The 21128-nt window shown below is 41.7% G+C and overlaps 1 protein-coding gene across 1 annotated transcript in view; it reads right to left on the bottom strand.

Moving 5' to 3' along the window:
* tmem244 (transmembrane protein 244) overlaps nucleotides 1-13224 on the bottom strand; it is a 48309-nt gene extending 35085 nt beyond the window's left edge. The window contains exons 1-2 of the mRNA XM_072280694.1: nucleotides 13192-13224; nucleotides 12877-12962 (exon numbers count right to left, since the gene is read on the bottom strand). Of these exons, the coding sequence (XP_072136795.1) occupies nucleotides 12877-12962; nucleotides 13192-13224 (119 nt within the window). The remainder of the gene's footprint in view (nucleotides 1-12876; nucleotides 12963-13191) is intronic.
* Nucleotides 13225-21128: the final 7904 nt, after the last annotated feature.

The following is a 21128-nucleotide window of genomic DNA, read 5'->3' as shown; positions in this document are numbered from 1 at the left end:
CTTTTTTACCTTAAGCTCCCTAATCAATTCTGGTTCATTGCACAACACCCAATCCCGAATAGCTGATGCTCAGGTGGGCTCAACCATGAGTTGCTCTGAAAAGCCATCTTATCGGCACTCGAGAAATGTTCCCTTCTGTAATCCAGCACCAACCTAATTTTCCCAATCTACCTGCATTATAAAGTCTCCCATGACTACTGTAACATTGCCCTGTACAAGCGAGACAGGCTACACCTGAACTACAAATATCCTTGCAGGGAGGTTTGTTAGTGCTTTTGGGGAGGGTTTAAACTAGATTTGCAGGGGGATGGGAACCAGAGTGCCAGAGCAGATAGTGGAGTGGGGGTGAAAATAAATGATGTTAAAAGTTCATGCAAAGTCACAAATAGAAGGGTTGTGTGTGGTGATAATAATCTTCTGAGGTGTGTCTATTTCAATGCAAGGAGTATTGTGGGGAAGGCTGACGAGCTGAGGGCGTGAATTGACACATGGAATTACGACATTATAGCCGTTAGTGAAACTTGGCTACAGGAGGGGCAGGACTGGCAGCTTAATGTTCCAGGATTCCGATGTTTCAGACGTGATAGAGACAGGGGAATGAAGGGTGGAGGGGTGGCATTGCTTGTCAGGGAAAATGTTACAGCAGTGCTCAGGCAGGACAGATTAGAGGGCTTGTCTACCGAGGCCATATGGGTGGAACTGAGATACAGGAAAGGTATGACCACATTAATGGGTTTGTATTATAGACCACCCAATAGTCAGCGAGAATTGGAGGAGCAAATCTGCAGAGAGATAGCAGACAACTGCAGGAAACATAAAGTTGTGATAGTAGGGGATTTTAATTTTCCACATATTGATTGGGATTCCCATACTGTTAAAGATCTAGACGGGTTAGAGTTTGTAAAATGTGTTTAGGAAAGTTTCCTAAATCAATATATAGAGGTACCAACTAGAAAGGATGCAATATTAGATCTCCTATTAGGAAACGAGTTAGGACAGGTGACAGAAATTTGTGTAGGGGAACACTTTGGTTCCAGAGATCACAACACCATTAGTTTCAACTTGATCATCGATAAAGATAGATCTGGTCCTCAAGTTGAGGTTCTAAACTGGAAAAACGCCAAATTTGAAGAAATAAGAAAGGATCTAAAAAACGTGGATTGGGACAGGTTGTTCTCTGGCAAGAATGTGATTGGTAAGTGGGAGGCCTTCAAGGGAGAAATTTTGAGAGTGCAGAGTTTGTATTTTCCTGTCAGGATTAAAGACAAAGTGAATAAGAATAAGGAACCTTGGTTCTCAAGGGATATTGGAATTCTGATAAAAAAGAAAAGAGAGAGGTATGACATGTGTAGGAAACAGGGAGCAAATAAGGTGCTTGAGGAGTATAAAAAGTGCAAAAAAAATACTTAAGAAAGAAATCAGGAGGGCTAACAGAAGACATGAGGTTGCTTTGGCAGTCAAGGTGAAGGATAATCCAAAGAGCTTCTACAGGTATATTAAGAGCAAAAGAATAGTAAGGGAGAAAATTGGTCCTCTTGAAGATCAGAGTGGTCGGCTATGTATGGAACCAAAAGAAATGTGGAAGATCTAAAATGGTTTTTTTTGCGTCTGTATTTACTAAGGAAACTGGCATGGAGTCAATGTAAATAAGGTAAACAAGTAGTGAGGTCATGGAACCTATACAGATTGAGGAGGAGGAGGTGCTTGCTATCTTGAGGCAAATCAGAGTAGATAAATCCCCAGGACCTGACAAGGTTTTCCCTCAGACCTTGAAGGAGACTAGTGTTGAAATTGCAGGTGCCCTGGCAGACTTATTTAAAATGTCGGTATCTACGGGTGAGGTGCCAGAGGATTGGAGGATAGCTCATGTTGTTCCGTTATATTAAAAAAGGCTCTAAAAGTAATCTGGGAAATTATAGGCCGGTAAGTTTGACGTCGGTAGTTCTAAATTATTGGAAGGAGTACTGAGAGATAGGATCTACAAGTATTTGGATAGACAGGGACTTATTAGGGAGAGTCAACATGGCTTTGTGCGTGGTAGGTCATGTTTAACTATTAGAGTTTTTTGAGGAGGTTACCAGGAAAGTGGATGAAGGGAAGGCAGTGGATGTTGTCTATATGGACATCAGTAAGGCCTTTGACAAGGTCCTACAAGGGAGGTTTATTTAGGAAGATTCAGTCTCTTGGTATACATGGAAAGGTGGTAAATTGGATTAGACATTGGCTCAATGGGAGAAGCCAGAGAGTGGTAGTGGAGGATTGCTTCTCTGAGCGGAGGCCTGTGACTAGTGGTGTGCCACAGGGATCAATGCTGAGTCCACCGTTATTCGTCATCTATATCAATGATCTGGATGATAATGTGGTAAATTGGATCAGCAAATTTGCTGATGATACAAAGATTGGAGGTGTAGTAGACAGTGAGGAAAGTTTTCAAATCTTACAGAGGGATTTGGACCAGCTGGAAAAATGGGCTCAAAAATGGCAGATGGAGTTTACTACAGACAAGTGTGAGGTATTGCACTTTGGAAGGACAAACCAAGGTAGAACGTACAAGGTAAATGGTAAGGCACTGAGGAGTGCAGTGGAACAGAGGGATCTGGGAATACAGATAAAAAATTCCCTAAAAGTGGCATCACAGGTAGATAGGGTCATAAAGAGAGCTTTTGGTACATTGACCTTTATAAATCAAAGTATTGAGTATAAGAGTTGGAATATTATGGTGAGGTTGTATAAGGCATTGGTGAGGCTGAATTTGGAGTATTGTGTACAGTTTTGGTCACCAAATTACAGGAAGGATATTAATAAGGTTGAAAGAGTGCAGAGAAGATTTACAAGGATGTTGCCAGGACTTGAGAAACTGAGTTACAGAGAAAGGTTGAATAGGTTAGGACTTTATTCCCTGGAGCGTAGAAGAATGAGGGGAGATTTGATAGAGGTATATAAAATTATGATGGGTATAGATAGAGTGAATGCAAGCAGGCTTTTTTCACTGAGGCTAGGGGAGAAAAAAAACCAGAGGTTATGGGTTAAGGGTGAAGGGGGAAAAGTTTAAAGGGAACATTGGGGTGGGGGGGCTTCTTCACACAGACAGTGGAATTTGTTGCCACAGGCAGCAGTAGAGGCCAAGTCATTGGGTGTATTTAAGGCAGAGATTGATAGGTATCTGAGTATCCAGGGCATCAAAGGTTATGGTGAGAAGGCGGGGGAGTGGGACTAAATAGGAGAAAATGGATCAGCTCATGATAAAATGGCGGAGCAGACTCGATGGGCCGAATGGCCTACTTCTGCTCCTTTGTCTTATGGTCTTATGGTGGGAGTGTGGAATGAGCTGCTAGATGAAGTGGTAAATGCGAGCTCACTTTTAACATTTAAGAAAAACTTGGACAGGTACTTGGATGAGAGGTGTATGGAGGGATATGGTCCAGGTGCAGGTCAGTGGGACTAGGCAGAAAAATGGTTCGGCACAGCCAAGAAGGGTCAAAAGGCCTGTTTCTGTGCTGTAATGTTTCTATGATTCTGTGGATAATTGGGACCTCTCCGGGGCAGGCGTAACCTGTACAAATGGGATGGGTTGAACTTGAATCTGAGAGGAACTAATATTCTTGCGCGCAGATTTACTAGAGCAGTTGCGAGTGTTTTAGACTCATATGACAGGGGAATAGGAATCAGTATGACAGAGCTGAGGATGAGCCAGCAGGTTTACAAGTAGATGATGGACATAGCATGAATGTAAGGAAGGACAAGCCAATGACTGAGTACAAATGCAGACAAAGCACAGAGTTAAATTGTACCACAGAGGCAAAATTCAAAAGGGCAAAGATTGCAGAACTGAAGGTGCTGTATTTAAATGCACATAGCATTCGGAATAAGGTAGACGAACTTGTGGCGTAATCACAGATTGGTCAGTATGATGTTGCGGTCATCACTGAGTCGTGGCTGAAAAAAAGGCCATAGTTGGGAGCTTAACATCAGTGGATATACTTCGTATCGAAAGGACAGGCAGGAAGGCAAGGACAGTGGTGTGGCTCTGTTGGTAAAAGGTGGAATTACATCTTTAGAAAGTGGTGACATAGGGTCAGAGAATGTTCATTCTTTGTGGGTGGATTTCAGAAACTGCAAGGGTAAAAAAAATATTAGCGAGATCGTATATAGGCCTCCAAATAGTAGCCAAGATGTGGGGATGAGTTTGCAAAGGGAGCTGGAAAAGGCATGTAATAAGTGTGAATGTCACAATTGTAATGGGGGACTTCAACATACAAGTGGATTGGGAAAAGTAGGTTGGTGTTGGATTGCAAGAAAGGGATTTTTTTTTACGACTATATAATAGCTTTTTAGAGCAGTTTGTGCTTGAGGCTGCTTGGGGAAAGGGCATCTTAGATTGTTTGTTTTGTTCTAACCCAGATCTTATTAGGGAGCTTAATGTAAAGGAACTCTTAGGAAGCAGTGATCATAACATGATGGAATTCATATTGCAATTTGAGAGGGGAAAGCACGTCACATGTATCAATATCACAATGGAAGAAAGAGAATTACAGAGGCATGAGAGAGGAACTTGCCCAGATGGATTGGAGGAGGATATTGGCGTGGATGACAGCAGAGCAGGGATGCCTGAAGATTCTGGAAATACTTCACAAGGTGCAGGATAGACATGTCCTACAGAAGTTCTCAAATGGCAGGGGTAGGCAACTGTGGCTGACAAGGGACGATAAGGACGGCATAAAAGCCAAGGAAAGGGCATATCAGGCAGCAAAAGTGAGTGTGAAGTGGGATGATTGGGAAGCCTTTAAAATCCAACAAGACCATAAGACAAAGGAGCAGAAGTCAGCCATTCGGCCCATCGAGTCTGCTCCGCCATTTTATCATGAGCTGAAGGCAACTAAAAAAGCTATAAGAAGGGAAAAGGCTAAATATGAGGGCAAACTAGCTGATAATATAAAGTAGGATACCAAAAGTTGTTTCAGTTATATGAAGAGTAAAAGGGAGGACACAGTTGATATTAGACCACTGAAAAATTATGCTGGTGAGGTAGTTATGGGGGACAAAGAAATGGCAACGTACCCCTTAATGGGTATTTTGCAACAGTGTTCACTGTGGAAGACCCTAGCACTGTGCCAGAGGTCCATGAGTGTCAGGGAGTGGGAGTAAGTGTCATTGCTATTACAAAGGAAAAAGTGCCAGGCAAACTGATAGGTCTTAAGGTGGATAAGTCACCTGGACCAGAAGGACTACATTGCAGGGTCCTGAGAGAAGTTGCTGAAGAGATGGCAGATACATTGGTTCTGATCTTTCAAGAAGCAACACACATCAAAGTTGCTGGTGAATGCAGCAGGCCAGGCAGCATCTCTAGGAAGAGGTACAGTTGACGTTTTGGGCCGAGACCATTCGTCAGGACTAACTGAAGGAACAGCTAGTAAGAGATTTGAAAGTGGGAGGGGCAGGGGGAGATCCAAAATGATAGGAGAAAACAGGAGGGGGAGGGATGGAGCCGAGAGCTGGACAGGTGATTGGCAAAAGGGGTATGAGAGGATCATGGGACAGGAGGCCCAGGGAGAAGGAAAAGGAGAGAGAGGAAAAGGGGGAGGGGGGAAAAACCCAGAGGATGGGCAAGGGGTATAGTCAGAGGGACAGAGGGAGAAAAAGGAGAGAGAGAGAGAGCAAGAATGTGTGTATATAAATAAATAACGGATGGGTTACGAGGGGGAGGTGGGGCATTAGAGGAAGTTAGAGAAGTCAATGTTCATGCCGTCAGGTTGGAGGCTACCCAGACGGAATATAAGATGTTGTTCCTCCAACCTGAGTGTGGCTTCATCTTTACAGTAGAGGAGGCCGTGGACAGACATGTCAGAATGGGAATGGGATGTGGAATTAAAATGTGTGGCCACCGGGAGATCCTGCTTTCTCTGGCGGACAGAGCGTGCACTTGATTCTGGCATGGTCCTGGAGGACTGGAAGATTGCAAATGTCAATCCACTCTTTAAGAAGGGATGAAGGCAAAAGGACGGAAATTATAAGCCAGTCAGCCTAACCTCAGTGGTTGGGAAAGTGTTGGAGTCTATTATTAAGGATGAGGTTTCGGGGTACTTGGAGACTAATGATAAAATAACTCAAAGTCAGCATGGTTTCTGTAAAGGGTGGACATAGGCAAGGCACTGGGTGTCATTTACTTCGATTTTCAGAAGGCTTTTGATAAGGTGACACACATGAGGCTGCTGAACAAGATAAAATCCTGTGGCATTACTGAAAGACACTGGCATGGATAGCAGAATGGCTGACAGGCAGGAGGCAGCAAGTGGGAATAAAGGGGGCCTTTTTGGTTGGCTGCCAATGACTAGTGCTGTTCCTCAGGGGTCAGTAGTGGGACCGCTAGTTTTCACATTGTTTGACAATGATTTGGATAATGGAATTGACGGCTTTGTGGCAAAGTTTGCAGATGATATAAAGATTGGTTGATGGGTAGGTAGTGCTGAGGAAGCAATGTGATTGCAGCAGGACTTAGACAAATTGGAAGAATGGGCAAAAAATGGCAGATGGAATACAATGTTGGGAAATGTATGATAATACATTTTGGTAAAAGCAACAATAGTGCAGACTATTATCTAAATGGGGAGAAGTTCAAACATCTAAGGTGCAGAAGAACTTAGGAGTCCTCGTGGAAGATGCTCAGAAGATTCAATTACAGATTGAGTCTGTGGTAAAGAAGGCAAATGCAATGCTGGCATTTATTTCAAGGGGAACAGAATATAAAAGCACGGAGATAATGATGAGTCTTTATAAGACACTGGTCAGGCCGCACTTGGAGTACTGTCAACAGTTTTGGGCCTCTTATCTCAGAAAGGGTGTGTTGTCATTGGAAAGAGTCCAGAGAAGGTTGACAGGAATGATTCTGGGAATGAAGGGGTTAACATACAAGGAGTGTTTGGCAGCTTTGGGCCTGTTCTCACTGGAATTTAGAAGAATGCTGGGGGGTGCAGGTTTCATTGAAACCTATTAAATGTTGAAAGGATTAAATATGATGCATGTGGAGAGAATGTTTCCTTTGGAGGGGGTTTCCAGAACTAGAGAGCACAGCCTCAAAGTTGAGGGGCGACCCTTTAGAACAGAGGTAAGAGGAGGAATATTTTTAGCCAGAGAGTAGTGCCTACGGGAGTAAACCCAGCCAGCAAATTTACAGTGGATTCCCTAAGGCAGCTGGATGTCATTGAACATCCTTCCAGCAGCTCCTGGGTGCCAAACGTATGGCTTCATAAGCTTTCGTTTGGACTACACTGGTGAGGCTGAGAGGGGGATCTCAGGATCTCCATACCTTCCGCTCAGGCTTGTGATGTTGATCATCATCACTCATTGTCCTTCAAGACAGACAGATGCCAATCACCACCACGGGGAGAACATGCAAACTCCCAGGATGATCCTTGGAATAGCACAAAGGATACTATGGTCAGCATGCCCAGTTGGGCTGAATAGCCTGTTTCAAAGTTGTATTACTCTATGACTCCGTACACCATTTTTGATAGGACTTTCAAACCCAGGTTAACTAACACCTAATTGCTTCTACCATTACCTGCAAATTCCCTCCAACTTGTATGATATTCTGACTTGAGCAGATTTTCATTGAGTGTTGAGTCAATATCTTAAAACTCTCTTTATAATCGCGTAATGGGTTCCTTAAGATTGTTGTAGCTGGGAGTGGTAGTGGGGATAAACTCCTACTACCTATTGAATGCTCTCAATGGTGTGCGTTCTCAGGTAGCCTCTCACAACCAAGTCCTGCTCCTGGCCTTCATGAGTGGCTTAATTACTATCCTGGCAGAATCATTTTTACTGACAGGAGAAGGGGCAAAGGCTGGTTAATGGCGCCTTATAACCAGTCAATTCTGGCAGATGAGGCTCAACAGCTCGTCTAGGAGAGGGGAAACTCTGATCTTATACCTCCGCTGCCTTGTGGCTATACCCACTCATGGGGAAGGCTTCGGGGGGAAAGTCTAGAGCTGGAATACCTAAGTCAGTTCTACATTGAGTTCAATGCTAAGAGGCAACTCCTGTGACACCACTGGTGCTAAACTGTTTCAGTCTCTGCTGTTCCTTTGGATTCCTCAGCTGTGTGGAGAGGGGAACTTGCTACATGGGCCACAGCTTGCGCACCATATCGTACTGCCCTGGCTTGCATACCACCTTGCGTGTCACTTAGACAGCCAGGGCACAACTTCCATGGTCGACCCAGCGGGCCTCAAGAATAGCATTATGGTGTACCTTCAATGCAAGGTTTCTAAAGGAAGGCTCTGTTGAAATCCTTCTTCCTCTTTGTCAAACATGACTAATTGAAGGCAGGCTGAGTTTCTTTCTACTCTTCTACCAGTTAAATGACAGAACCTATGAGAATGTGGTGAGGACTTACACATTCTATGGGTTTCTTTGATTCCTACAGTGAGACATATTTGAACATCATTTTTTTCTGAAAGTCATTTCCTATGTCACAAATGAGTGAACCGATATAGTACACAATTATAACACTAGTTCATTGCTTTACTCACAGTATCGAGAAAAGAAACCCACCACATCAAGTGCAAGTGAAGAGGTCTTAGATTTGAAATGATCACTCGTTTTATTGCAGCTCATTACAAATATATCTAGACACCTTTCACTCTATTCCGAAAATACTGTTGCCATGGTAAAAGCCTTTGGAATTGTTTATCATGATTAAATACAGAAAGGAGATGGAAAAATGAAATGGTTGATTAATGTAACAACATACGCTAATAGAAATTATTTTTGTTTAACTTTCAGGAAAATGTGTGAGAATCTTATCACAGAATTTCTCTCTACAATAACGAGCACAAAATCTACTGCAGCATGAATCCTTTCTAGCAGTCAACATGATAGAAGCTGAGATGGTTTAAAATCTGGCTTTCTCTGAATACGCCCAAGCTGCTTGAACTGTAATGATGGTTTTATATTAAAAAAATAACATTGATAATACAAAACACCCCAGGCAAGAATAACAAATTGGCATAGTAAATACTTGATATAAATTCAGAGTTTTGATTAGTTTACCTGAAAGGGGATTCAGAAAACTCCAAGGCAACTTTAAAGCCCATTCATTTTACAACACTTCGGGTACCTTTGTATTCACATCAACAAGGTACATGCACCACCTGCACCTGAAGTACTGCAGCTGCAGGTAATCACAAAGCAGCCAGGCTTTTAATAGTAATCATCAAAAAATCTTTCAAAAACACATTGCTATTGGTTCTGCATTCCTTCCAACAGCCTCCAGGTTAACAAATGAAGCAGATTTCCAGGGTCTGGTCTATCTCACATGGTACAGGAGTTTCACAGTGATCTGCCTGCTGACTGTAGGAGATCAGGCCTCTTGGTTAAAACAGCTGAAATTTAACATAAACGCAGCTCAAACAATCAGGAAAGTAAGATTTTACTCTTTTTTTAAAAAACTCCTGACACAAAAGAGGCAGGTTTCATGTTGAAGGCTGGGCAATGGCCGAATCGAGGCAGTGGGGTCTAGGCCCCAGAATGTATTGAAGCAACTGAACCTGGTGTTCAGACAGCAATTTAAGCACTGGGCTAGTTTGAAAAGGTCGGGGTGTTGGGACCCGAGGCGAGGGACGGGCCAGTTCAGCTAGCTCACTGCTCTGCGATGCTTACTTGGGTCTGTGGATGGACTCTCTTTGTGGACTTCAGTTCCGAACTCTACTCGCTCGCTTTTATTGTTCGCATGTTTTTTTTCTCTCTGCATATTGGTGCTTGACGCTCTTTTTTTTAAATGGGTTCTCTTGGGTTTCTTTGTTTTGGGCTGCCCGTAAGGATACAAATCTTAAGGTTGTATAATGTATAAATATGTTAATAATAAACATGGGAAAATCTGCAGATGCTGGAAATCCAAGAAACGAACACACACACACACACACACACACACACACACACACACACACACACACACACACACACACACACACACACAGTGCTAGAGTGCATTTCCGGTTCTCTGGCTGCTGTCTCCATCATCATTTGTCTTTGCCTTCCACTTGCTTTCTTCTCTTCAATCTTTCCCATAATTACTGTGCATTCTAACTCCTCTTTCCTAATCACATGTCCAATGAAGTTACGTTGCCTTTTCATGATCTCATACATTATTTCTCTTCTTGTGTTTGCTCTGTTCATGACATCCTCGTTAGATATTAGTTTCGTCCATGATATTCTGTGTATCCTCCTCAGAAACCACATCTCTGCTGCTTCAATTCATTTCCTCACGTTACTAGATACTGTCCAACATTCTGAGCCATATAACATAACCAGATAAACGTAACATTTCAGTACTCTGAGGCAGGTTGTCATGCCTAGTTTAGTATTGGTCAGTATACTCTTCATTCTCATAAAGGTGTCTTTTGCCATCCCTATTCTTCTTTTGATGTCCATATTGCACCTGCCATCTGATGTCACCTAGCTTCCTAAGTTCTGTAATTGTTTTATGTCTTCCCCGTTTATTCTCAGCCTACAGATAGGATTCTCTTTCTTTTTGGATATCACCATACATTCTGTCTTTTTGTAATTGATAGATAGACCCATTTTTTCACTTTCTTCAACAACCATATCAATTAAGTTTTGTAGCTCTTCCTCCATACTTGTAATTAGCAGTGTCATCCGCATATCTGAAATTATTGATGTTTTCACCGCCAACTTTGATTCCCAAGATGTCTCTTATTTTTTGTAATACTGTTTCACTGTACACATTAAACAAATCAGGGGAGAAAACACACCCTTGTCAAAGCCTCTCTTGATTTTCGTAAACCAACTCACTTCTCCATCTACTCTTACAGCGGCAGTTTGTTCCCAGTACAGGTTTCTGATTAGGCGGAGGTCTTTCAAGTCTAGATCTAGATTTTAAGAATATGGAACACAATAGCACGGGTCAGCCCCTTTGGCCCACAATATCATGCTGACCCTTTACCTTAATCCAAGCTTAATCTACTGTAATCCTTCCCTCCTATATAGCCCTCGATTTTTCTATCATCCATATGCGTATTTAGGAAACACACATCAAAGTTGCTGGTGAACGCAGCAGGCCAGGCAGCATCTGTAGGAAGAGGTGCTGCCTGGCCTGCTGCGTTCACCAGCAACTTTGATGTGTGTTGCTTGAATTTCCAGCATCTGCAGAATTCCTGTTGTTTGCGTATTTAGGAGTTTTTTAAATGCCTCTAATGTATCTGTCTCTACCACCTCCTTTGGCAGGGCGTTCTATGCACTCACCGCTCTCTGTGTAAAAAACATACCTCTGACATCCCCCTGTACCTTCCACCAATCACCTTAAACCAAGTCCCCTGATATCAGCCATTTGTGCCCTGGGGAAATCTTTCTGTCTATCCAACTGACCTCTGCCTCTTATCATCTCGCACTCCTCCATCGAGTCACCCTCATCCTTCTTTGCTTCAAAGAGAAAAGCCCTCGCTCACTCAACTTACCCTCATTTTTCTAATTTAAATTCATATGTAATATATTTTTTGCTTTCTTTTGATCTTTATAACACAAACAAGCAATATTGCTCTTGAAGTAATTTTGAAAAGAATAACCATATAAGTAAGAACACGGAGCTAGATCTTTTTACTTGTATGGTAACTGTAAGTAAGAACCTCTGCAAGTAAGCTAACTAATTTCAAGTATTAGTACATTACTAACTAAACACTGGATGTGGGAAGCCCTGTTGAGTGATTAAGGGTGTCTTAGGATCCCTAGAGATTGGATCACCTCATGTGAGTTTCTTTTGAATTCACAGCAAATTGGTGGGAAAAAAAACCTGAAGAAAACTAGGAACATTCTTTGAATTGGTCAGTTTGTTTTTTCTTCTGTGTTCCCCATGTAATTGTTCTGTAGTGCAAGAATTCCAGACCTGTGCAGCGGCTTCCAAAGCACCCCATTTGGACATAAATCAATCAGTCCCGATCCATCTTCGCAAACCCTCTTAAAATGGGTCTTCTGACCTTGGACCCACACCTGCCTGTTTTCCTTCCTGTGCTCTACAGTGGTGGTGGTTCATCCATCGTCGTCGATGAAGACCTCGACACCATTAGTCACTTTGAGACTGGATGCGGTGTGTCCGAAGATGACTGGTCAGGCCAACTCGGGCACAGAATGTCCTGGCACACGTTGGGCAGACATGTGTAGGCACTGCAGTTGTTGCGCTGGTGGCTCTGGACTTGCGCAGCTCGCGATTATGTTGTGCTTCAGCAATGCGCCTGCTTCGTAAGCTTGACAGCCCTTGCGGATGAGGCCGCGCCAGGTAGGGCGCTATGGAAAAGCATTGCCTCTTGGAAAGTACGTTCAGCAGGATGCATTGCATTGGGCCTCTTACTCCACCAGCTTCCCAGTGGTGGACAAACAAAATGGTCGGCTACAAACCGAATATTTAATAATTTAAATATTATTATAAATATAAAATAAATATTTAATACTTAAGAATGCACATAAATGTACACTCATATTTTTAGCAGGCTTTTCTGTTGAATTCATTGTTAGGAATGATTAGGATACAATTGGCCATAAAAGTAGGTATTAAAATATCAGTCTGAGTACTTGTTATTCCAAATATCAATAAAATGAAGAACAAACCCATATATTGCCTTTCATCAACATTCATCTTGCTGGTTGCTCATTAATCCATAAATACATCAAATCTGAAACTAGACGTTTGTGTATGTTGACATTTTTTAATACATAAGCTAACTGATTCTCTGTATCAAACTCAGATCCAAAATAGCCACTTGAGCAAAGTATAAGGGTGACAGAAGAACGGTGAATGGAATCATTCTTTGAGATAGTTGACTTTTAAACTGAATCTGCAGATGTCTCCAGAGGAATTTAAATTCTCACCTGAAAGCGCCAAAGAATATGATGCCTATAACGTAATATACAGCATAGAAGATCGTCAGACACAGCAGTAATTGTAGGAGAACAGTCTGCCAAAACCAAACGGAAAAAGCAGAGGTGTTAGATTCATTAAAAATCTTTAAAGAGTGATTCATTAATTTTGACATATATTCTAAATCAAATGCAATAATTTATATGCCATGTTTCAGAAATGCAACGACAGTACAGTAATGTTAGGACAGCCAATGTACCATCTTCATCCCAGAAATGAAATTCATATTATTCAATGCAGAACAAAAGATAATGCACAGTAAATACCTTTGTGTCTGTGGCCTTGAATTTCATTGCCATGTAAACATTCTGTCAAAGGAAAGCCTCTTCAATGCTAGCAAACAGTGTCAATAGCATCGAATTCGCTTTTTCCTTCTTTGCATTTTGATAGGTAATCGTTTTAGAGTGACGGGATTAAGTGATCAAGGAAAGCTGTGAAATCTGTCTGTCAAATTCAATAAGGTGATAAGATGGGAGGGATGTTCGAGTCCATGCTGAAGCTTTGTTGCTAAAAGCGAAAACATGGTTCACATTTCAACAAAATATAGCATTTTCCTCCCAAAAACTGCATTTATCCACGCAGCCTTTTGGAATAATATTAACTTTGTTCTGATAAGTGACATGTTTTTCCAAACTCACAATCTAAGTGACAGTCCCTGTGGACTGAAGGAATTAATTGAAGCAATCTGGTAATACGATGAAGGCATCCCATCAGATATCTGTTCATCTGTTATGAAATTTGTTCTAAATTCCAATCAGTTTTGAGATCTGTAGGAACAATACACAATGTTGAGGACACCCTGAGCATTCAAATACTGCCAATGACATGCCAGTTAAAAGTAAGTCTTTTAATATAGTAATTCTAGATGCCAAAGCAACGTTTTATGAAACTTGTGTTTCCAAAGACTTTAAAACTTGTTTTGAGAAACAATAAACGTCCAGACTTATCAAAACACAAAATAACAAGAACTGAATTTGTCTTTCCTTTTCTTTGTGGATTTGTGAATTTAATGTTTATTTCAAATGTGGTGATCAGCTGCCTACTTCAACCACTCAGTATTTCTGGCGAAGGTACTTCTGCAGCGCCTTTTGGGTAAGGAATCCCAGGATTTAGCTCTGGTGATACATTTCCAATTCAAAATGGTGTGTGAATCGCAGGCAAGCCGTGGCGTACCTGTTGTCGTTTTCTTTTTCAGGGCTTTAAGTAACCTAAATGAGTGACGCAGTCTGTTTTGTAGATTTCACCCATTGCACCCACTGTGCATGTAATGGAGGTAATTGATGCTTAGGGTGGTGAATGGATTACCAATAAAATAGGCTGCTATTATCAAACTTTTACTGTTGTTGGAGAATATTCCATTGCACTCCTGGTATGTGCTGTTTCGATGGTGGAAAGGCTTAGGAGTGTTAGGAGATAAGGCACTTGGCCTTTGACCTACTCTTGTATTATTCTGGCTAGTCCACTTGACGTTTTGGTCAATGTAAATCCCAGGACGTTGGTGCAGGTTCAGCCATGACACTTAAAGTTGGAATATTGGGCAAGTAAGATTGCCTTAAACTGGGTTCCTATTCTTAACAGTCCATGAAGGGAACGCAGCAATTGAAGACCAGCAAATCCCAACAATGGCAGAAAGATAATATGAGAAACATCAGTTTGTGACTTTCCAGACCACGCAATCATGTTTAATTTCAGATTCAAGAACATCAAAGGGATTTACATTGACCCTGTAGGTCTAGTGACTGAGAATGATGGCATCATTCTTGAGCCAATTTTCCTCAACCACTCCTCACCACCCATAACTTTTCTTAACCCGGATTAGAATGGGTGAAACATACCTAAAGGTCCTCTGGCTTAAATTTAGCTAAACCTTGCAGTCTCTCTTGACTCAGATCACTTGCAATGGATAAGCACTAGATTGTCACTCTGATGATGGAAACATTAACGGACTGATCAAAAACTTGACCATCTGGGAGCATCACTTAAAGAAACTTGTGTGATGTTGCAAGTCTTAAAGACTATCACCAATACCATTTGCAAAGACGTTTTGTACATTTGATGTGCCACCATCAAAATCACCCAAATTCCCCAGGTACTCCTGTTCTTCCCTTCCGTCCCCCAAACGTATTGAGTGCATTGTACTTGAGATTTTGACATCAGCTTTTGAGATCCTCTGTTCTGAACAGGCTGATGCCATCACGAAAGCTTCCATCCTCTTGGGTCTGTTTGGGTAGAAACTCTGCAAAACAAAAGCAGATGATGAATAACTTGATATAAAATTTGGAAATTCTCACTGGTCATCTGCTCTCAGAAGGATTCATATGAAAATAGTGCAAATAGTTATTTAGAGGAGGGAAAATGGCTCCAGGTCTTTCCCCATCTTAAAAGTTCAAAATCAGAATCAGGTTTAATATCACTGGCACATGTCGTGAAGTTTGTTGACTGAGCGGCAGCAGCAGTACAATGCAGTGCATGATAACATAGGGGAATAAATAAGTAGATCAATTACAGTAAGTATATGTACGCGTATTAAATAGTTAAATTAAAAATAGTGAAAAAACAGAAATAATAAAAGTGAGGTACTGTTCATGGGTTCAATATCCATTTAGGAATCGGACGGCAGAGGGGAAGAAGCTGTTCCTGAATTGCTGAGTTTGTGCCTTCAGGCTTCTGTACCTCCTATCTGACAGTAACAGTGAGAAGAGGGCATGTTTATTTAAATAGAAGTCATTGCCTTCTGCAAATGCCAAATAATATAGAATATCATATTTCTTCCTATGTGCAGAGGATAGTTATGAATTCCCTTTGGTTGAAGTTCAGTATGCAGCACCTGCAATGTGACGTTCCTGTGAATATGACATTCTTGCTTCTTTAAAAACGCAAACAACAGGAATTCTGCAGATGCTGGAAATTCAAGCAACACACATCAAAGTTGCTGGTGAACGCAGCAGGCCAAGCAGCATCTCTAGGAAGAGGTACAGTCGACGTTTCAGGCCGAGACCCTTCGTTAGTCCTGACAAAGGGTCTTGGCCTGAAAAGTCGACTGTACCTCTTCCTAGAGATGCTGCCTGGCCTGCTGCGTTCACCAGCAACTTTGATGTGTGTTTCTTGCTTCGTTCCTAGGCCTTGGAAGGCCTGCTAAAGTCACATGCTTCTTCACAACCACAGTGGCATTAACAAACACTGACAAAATATTCCTCATTCTGTTTTAAACATTGTGCTTTGAGTGGAGCAGAGGATACTTTACATTGGGTCCATCTTTTCTGGAGTACATATTGTTCCACACATAAGTTCATATTGGAGAATTACTCCCTAAACACTTTAGATATAAGAATTCCAGGTGGGCAGCCTCCCTTCCCCCTCAATTGTCTTCCTCATTTTTCTAACTCTGTCTTGCTCTCTGCTCATACTTGAAGTTACGTTGTATTCTAAGTGAAAAGCCAGTTAATGAGACAATGTCTGACAGCAATTCACTAACTGGTTCACATGAAAGATTTTGAAGGCAAGACAGTCATTCTGCACCCAGTACTTTGAGGTTGGCATATTCACAGAAATGCAGAAAATCTTAAATAATGTAGAAAGGTAGCAACAGCTAGCAGAAACCTATCAGCAACTAGCCTGCAAGAAGTTGTTGGTCCTTTTAAATCAGAGTCCCCTACCTGGGGTCCGGTAGACCCCATGGTTAATGGTAGAGCTTCATGGCGTAATGAACGTTTTGGGAACCCCTGCTTTAAATAGTCTTGATCAGCTGGAGAAGAGTTAGATTCTTTCTGTCACTAAATGCACACTCAGTTGTTTGAGGTTAAGAGAGTTGCTCTGAGCTTCAATTTAGCAATGCTGACAATGAATCATAATTGCATGCCAATTAATGTCATTGTCTTTGTTACAGTGGTTGACACAACACAGACAGGAACATTTAAGTGAGGATCTGAGAATGAATTGTAGCTTAGAGACATAGAGTCACAGAACACAACAACATAGAAACAGGGTCTTTGGCCCATTTAGTCTGTGTTGACTCTGCCTTCTGCATAATCCATCTACTTGCACCCAGTTCATAAACCTCCATACATGCACCTATCCAAACTTCTCTTAAATTTAACATGCACCTACCATTCCCACTAGCAGCTCGTTCTATATTCACACCACTCTCTGGGTGAAGAGGTTCCTCCCCTCAGGTACCCCTAAATATTTCACCTTTCACCCTTAACCTATGACCATAGGACTATAAGGTTTAGGAACAGAATTAGGCCATTTGGCCCATTGAGTCTGCTCCATCATTTCATCATGGCTGATCCAATTTTCCTCTCAGCCCCAATCTCCTGCCTTCTCCCCATATCCCTTCACGCCCTTGACTAATTAAGAATCTCTGTATCCTTTCATGCCCTGACCAATCAAGAATCTATCAACCTCCACCTTAAATATACATAAAGACTTGGTTTCCACAGCTGCCCATGGCAGAGTTCCACAGATTCACCACCCTCTGGCTAAAGAAATTCCTCCTGATCCTGTTTGAAAAGGACACCCCTCTATTCAGGGGCTGTGTCCTCTGGTCTTAGAGTCTCCGACCATAGGAAATATCCTCTTCACATCCACTCTATCAAGGCCTTTCACCATTCGATAAGTTTCAATGAGGTCACCCTTCATTCTTCTGAATTCCTGTAAATACAGGCCCAGAACCATTAAATGCTCTTCCCATGACCAACCATTCAATTCTGGAATCATTTTCATGAATCTCCTTTGAACCCTCTCCAGTATCAGCACATCCTATCTAAGATAAAGGGCTCAAACCTGATCACAATACTCCAAGTGAGGCCTCACCAGTGCTTTATAAAGTCTCAAAATCACATCCTTGCTTTTATATTCTAGTCCTCTTGAAATAAATGCTAACATTGCATTTGCCTTCCTCACCACAGACTCAACCTGCAAATTAACCTTTAGGAAATCCTACACAAGGACTCCCAAGTCCCTTTGTGCCTCAGCTTTTTTTTTGTATTTTCCCTCCATTTAGAAGATAGTCACCCCTTTCATTTCTTTGACCACTAGTTCTAGTCTCATTTAGTTTCACTTATCCTATTGACACTCCTCATAATTGTGTATATCTCTATAAAATCCCCCCTCACTCTCCTATTCTCTAAGGAATAAACTCCTAACCTATTTACCCTTTCCCTGACTTTCAGATCCTTAAGTCCTGGTAAAGGATGCTGTCCAAGTTGCATGCCACCTTGGACAATGTCTCCCATCCACTACATAATGTACTGGTAGGGCACAGGAGTACATTCAGGCAGAGACTCATTCCACCAAGATCAACACAGAGCGTCATAGGAAGTCATTCCTGCCTGTGGCCACCAAACTTTACAACTCCTCCCTTGGAGGGTCAGGCACCCTGAGCCGTTAGGCCGGTCCTGGACTTATTTCCACCTGGCATAATTTACATATTATTATTTAATTATTTATCGTTTTATATTGCTATATTTATACTCTATTCTTGGTTGGTGCAACTGTAACGAAACCCAATTTTCCTCGGGATCAATAAAATATGACTATGACTATGACTACTATGACTAAAATTTCTCTGCACTCTTTCAAGCTTTTTGATATTTTTCCTGTAGGTAGGTTACCAGAACAGCAGACAATATGCACACTTCAAAATCACATTCCAACTCCCGTATTCATTTTTGAAGTCCAATGTACCAAAAGCTGTCTTCATAAACCCAGCTTACTTGTGAAAATACTCTCAAGGAATTGTATTGCCAGATCCCTTTATTGTACTGCACACCTCAGTGCCCTATTGTCCACTGTGTAAGTCCTATCCTGGTCTGTTCTCCCAAACTGCAACACCTCATACTTGTCTGCATTAAATTCATCTGCCATCTTTCATTTCTTTTTTCCAGTTGGCACAGATAACACTGCAAGCTTTGATAGCCTTCTTTGCTACCCTCAATCTTTGTGTCATCTGCAAATTTGCTGATCCTCTTTATCACATTATTTAAATCAATAATATAGATGATAAGCAACGATGAACCCAGCACCAGTCCCTGTGGCACTCCACCTGTCACAGGCCTTCAGTCAGAGAAGCAACCATCTACTACCACTCTTTGTCTTCTCCTGCCAAGCCAATGGAAATCCAATTTACTGCTTCAACCTGGATGCCCAGTGATTGAACCTTCTGGACCAGCCTTCCATGAAGGACTTCATTAAAGGCCTTGCTGGAGTCCTGAAGACAACACCCACTGCCATTCCTATAGAAAACATCAACTTTCCTAGCAACTTCCTCAAAAAACTTTATAAGATTGGTTAGATACGACCTACTGTGCCCATAGCCATGTTGACTATCCTAATCGCGCCTTATCTATCTAAATATTTTGTCCATCTAAGAATGGTGATGAGGAAGGGTTACAATGGAGTCATAGTACTTGGCATGCCGAAAGGCCAGTTTCAGAATTCTAAGCAAAAGTATATATATTGTTAAATTAATATTCATTAATACAGATCTAAAGACCAAAGAATAATGGAAGAAAGCAATGTTGTTTGAGTCAAGCTTTAGATCTTGGTATGTAATTCAGATGATCAAGAGTTACCACAGTTACAAGACCATGGGAAGTAGAATTCCCAAGCAACATTGATCTTCGGTATATGAAATTCATACTATTTTCTGACTCTTGCATTGAACATCTGCTGGAGTTAGAGCTCAAACCCAAAATTGTGCCAATTTGTAAATGATGTGACGAAAGCTGTTGACCCAGGAATTCTCCCATTTACACCAGAAAATACACATGACTTAAAGTAATCTTGCAAAATAAACAAGTAAGTAATTTGCACAAAATGCCAATCCAACAAGTGGCTGAGTTCAGAAAACTTGACAGCTCAGCCTAAAATATCAGCTTGGACTGGAGTGCCTTAGTAAAATCTTCTCAGCTGTGCGGCTCAGGAAGAATTCTACAAACCGGCCTCTCAGCTCTTTGAAGCTTTCCTCCTATTAGTCATATGACTTTAGCATAGAGTTAGTTACTGCTTTTGCTTGGTGATGTTGATGGAGGCAGAAAAGAAACAGAAGGATTTGGAAATGACAGAACTATGAAGAAGGGTACAATGATGCGGTAGTGCTGCTGGCTCATAGCTCCAGCAGACTGTGTGGGGTTTTCTCAATCTCCTTGCGACTATGAGTTTCCTCTGAGCATTCTCTTTTCTCATTCCAATGCCGTGCTGGTTGGCCGATCAATTTGTCAATGAAAATGGCCTTTGGCGTATAGCAGAGTGGTAGAATCAAGAGGGAACTAGGAATATGGGTAGGGTAAAGGAGGATTTGTGTAAGATTAATATGACTGGGTGCTTGGTATTCAGCATGGATTCTGTTGGCTGAGGGGCCTAGTTCCATGCTGTGACTCTATGACACTCAGGGACGGGAACATCTTGTTGGTGCTTAGAAGCTATGGCGTATGTCACTCCATCACTACTATCACTGAACAGTGATGAGGGAAAGGAGGAATTCTGGGGAAGAAATGTGTCTTTTCTCCCTGGCACCGAAAGGTGAGAACACCAGCTGCCAAACGTAATCTTCAGCTGTACATCCAGTTCCAATGAAATCAACTGTGCGGGAGGTAACTGCAGTTGGCAGCCAGAGCAATAGCACTCATTTAACATTGGAGACAAAACCCAAATCTATTTCCCCCCATGGCAATGGCAATATCATCTCCAGGCAACGTAAAAAGAAGGGAACTGTCCTTATCGCTTTCTGTTTGGAGTTTAGCTGATTGACTACCTCTTTGTACATCTTTACTTTTAACCTCCATGATCAAGAAGAAACAGTGGCTCCCCAATGTAGTGGGCTTGACAAGTTCATTGATTGCTAAGAATAACTAATGAGCTGCTTGTTATTTACTGGCCCTGAGGGAAATAACATCAAATCTTTTTCATCAATATTATAACTATCTTGTCATTTCAATTCAGGACTTTTTCATTCTAAAGTCTGACGTATAATACTAAATTCTATTTTATCTCCCCATGGCACTCTCTATTTAGAAATCGTCAAAAAAAAATCCAAAAATATACTCCTCGATCCCAAACAGGACATTACTTCTGCTCTGTTGGGGAAACATACTGGTTTTATATTCTGCTGCAGAAGCAGCTTGCTGGCTTCCTTTCATGTTCCTGCATGCTTTCAATGTGCACGCTGGGACACTCTAGGTATCACTCTGTCTCCCATTGA

The sequence above is a fragment of the Mobula birostris genome, chromosome 2 (genome assembly GCF_030028105.1).
Source record: "Mobula birostris isolate sMobBir1 chromosome 2, sMobBir1.hap1, whole genome shotgun sequence".
In the NCBI taxonomy this organism is placed as follows: Eukaryota; Metazoa; Chordata; class Chondrichthyes; order Myliobatiformes; family Myliobatidae; genus Mobula; species Mobula birostris.
This window is presented reverse-complemented; position numbering and strand designations above follow the sequence as displayed.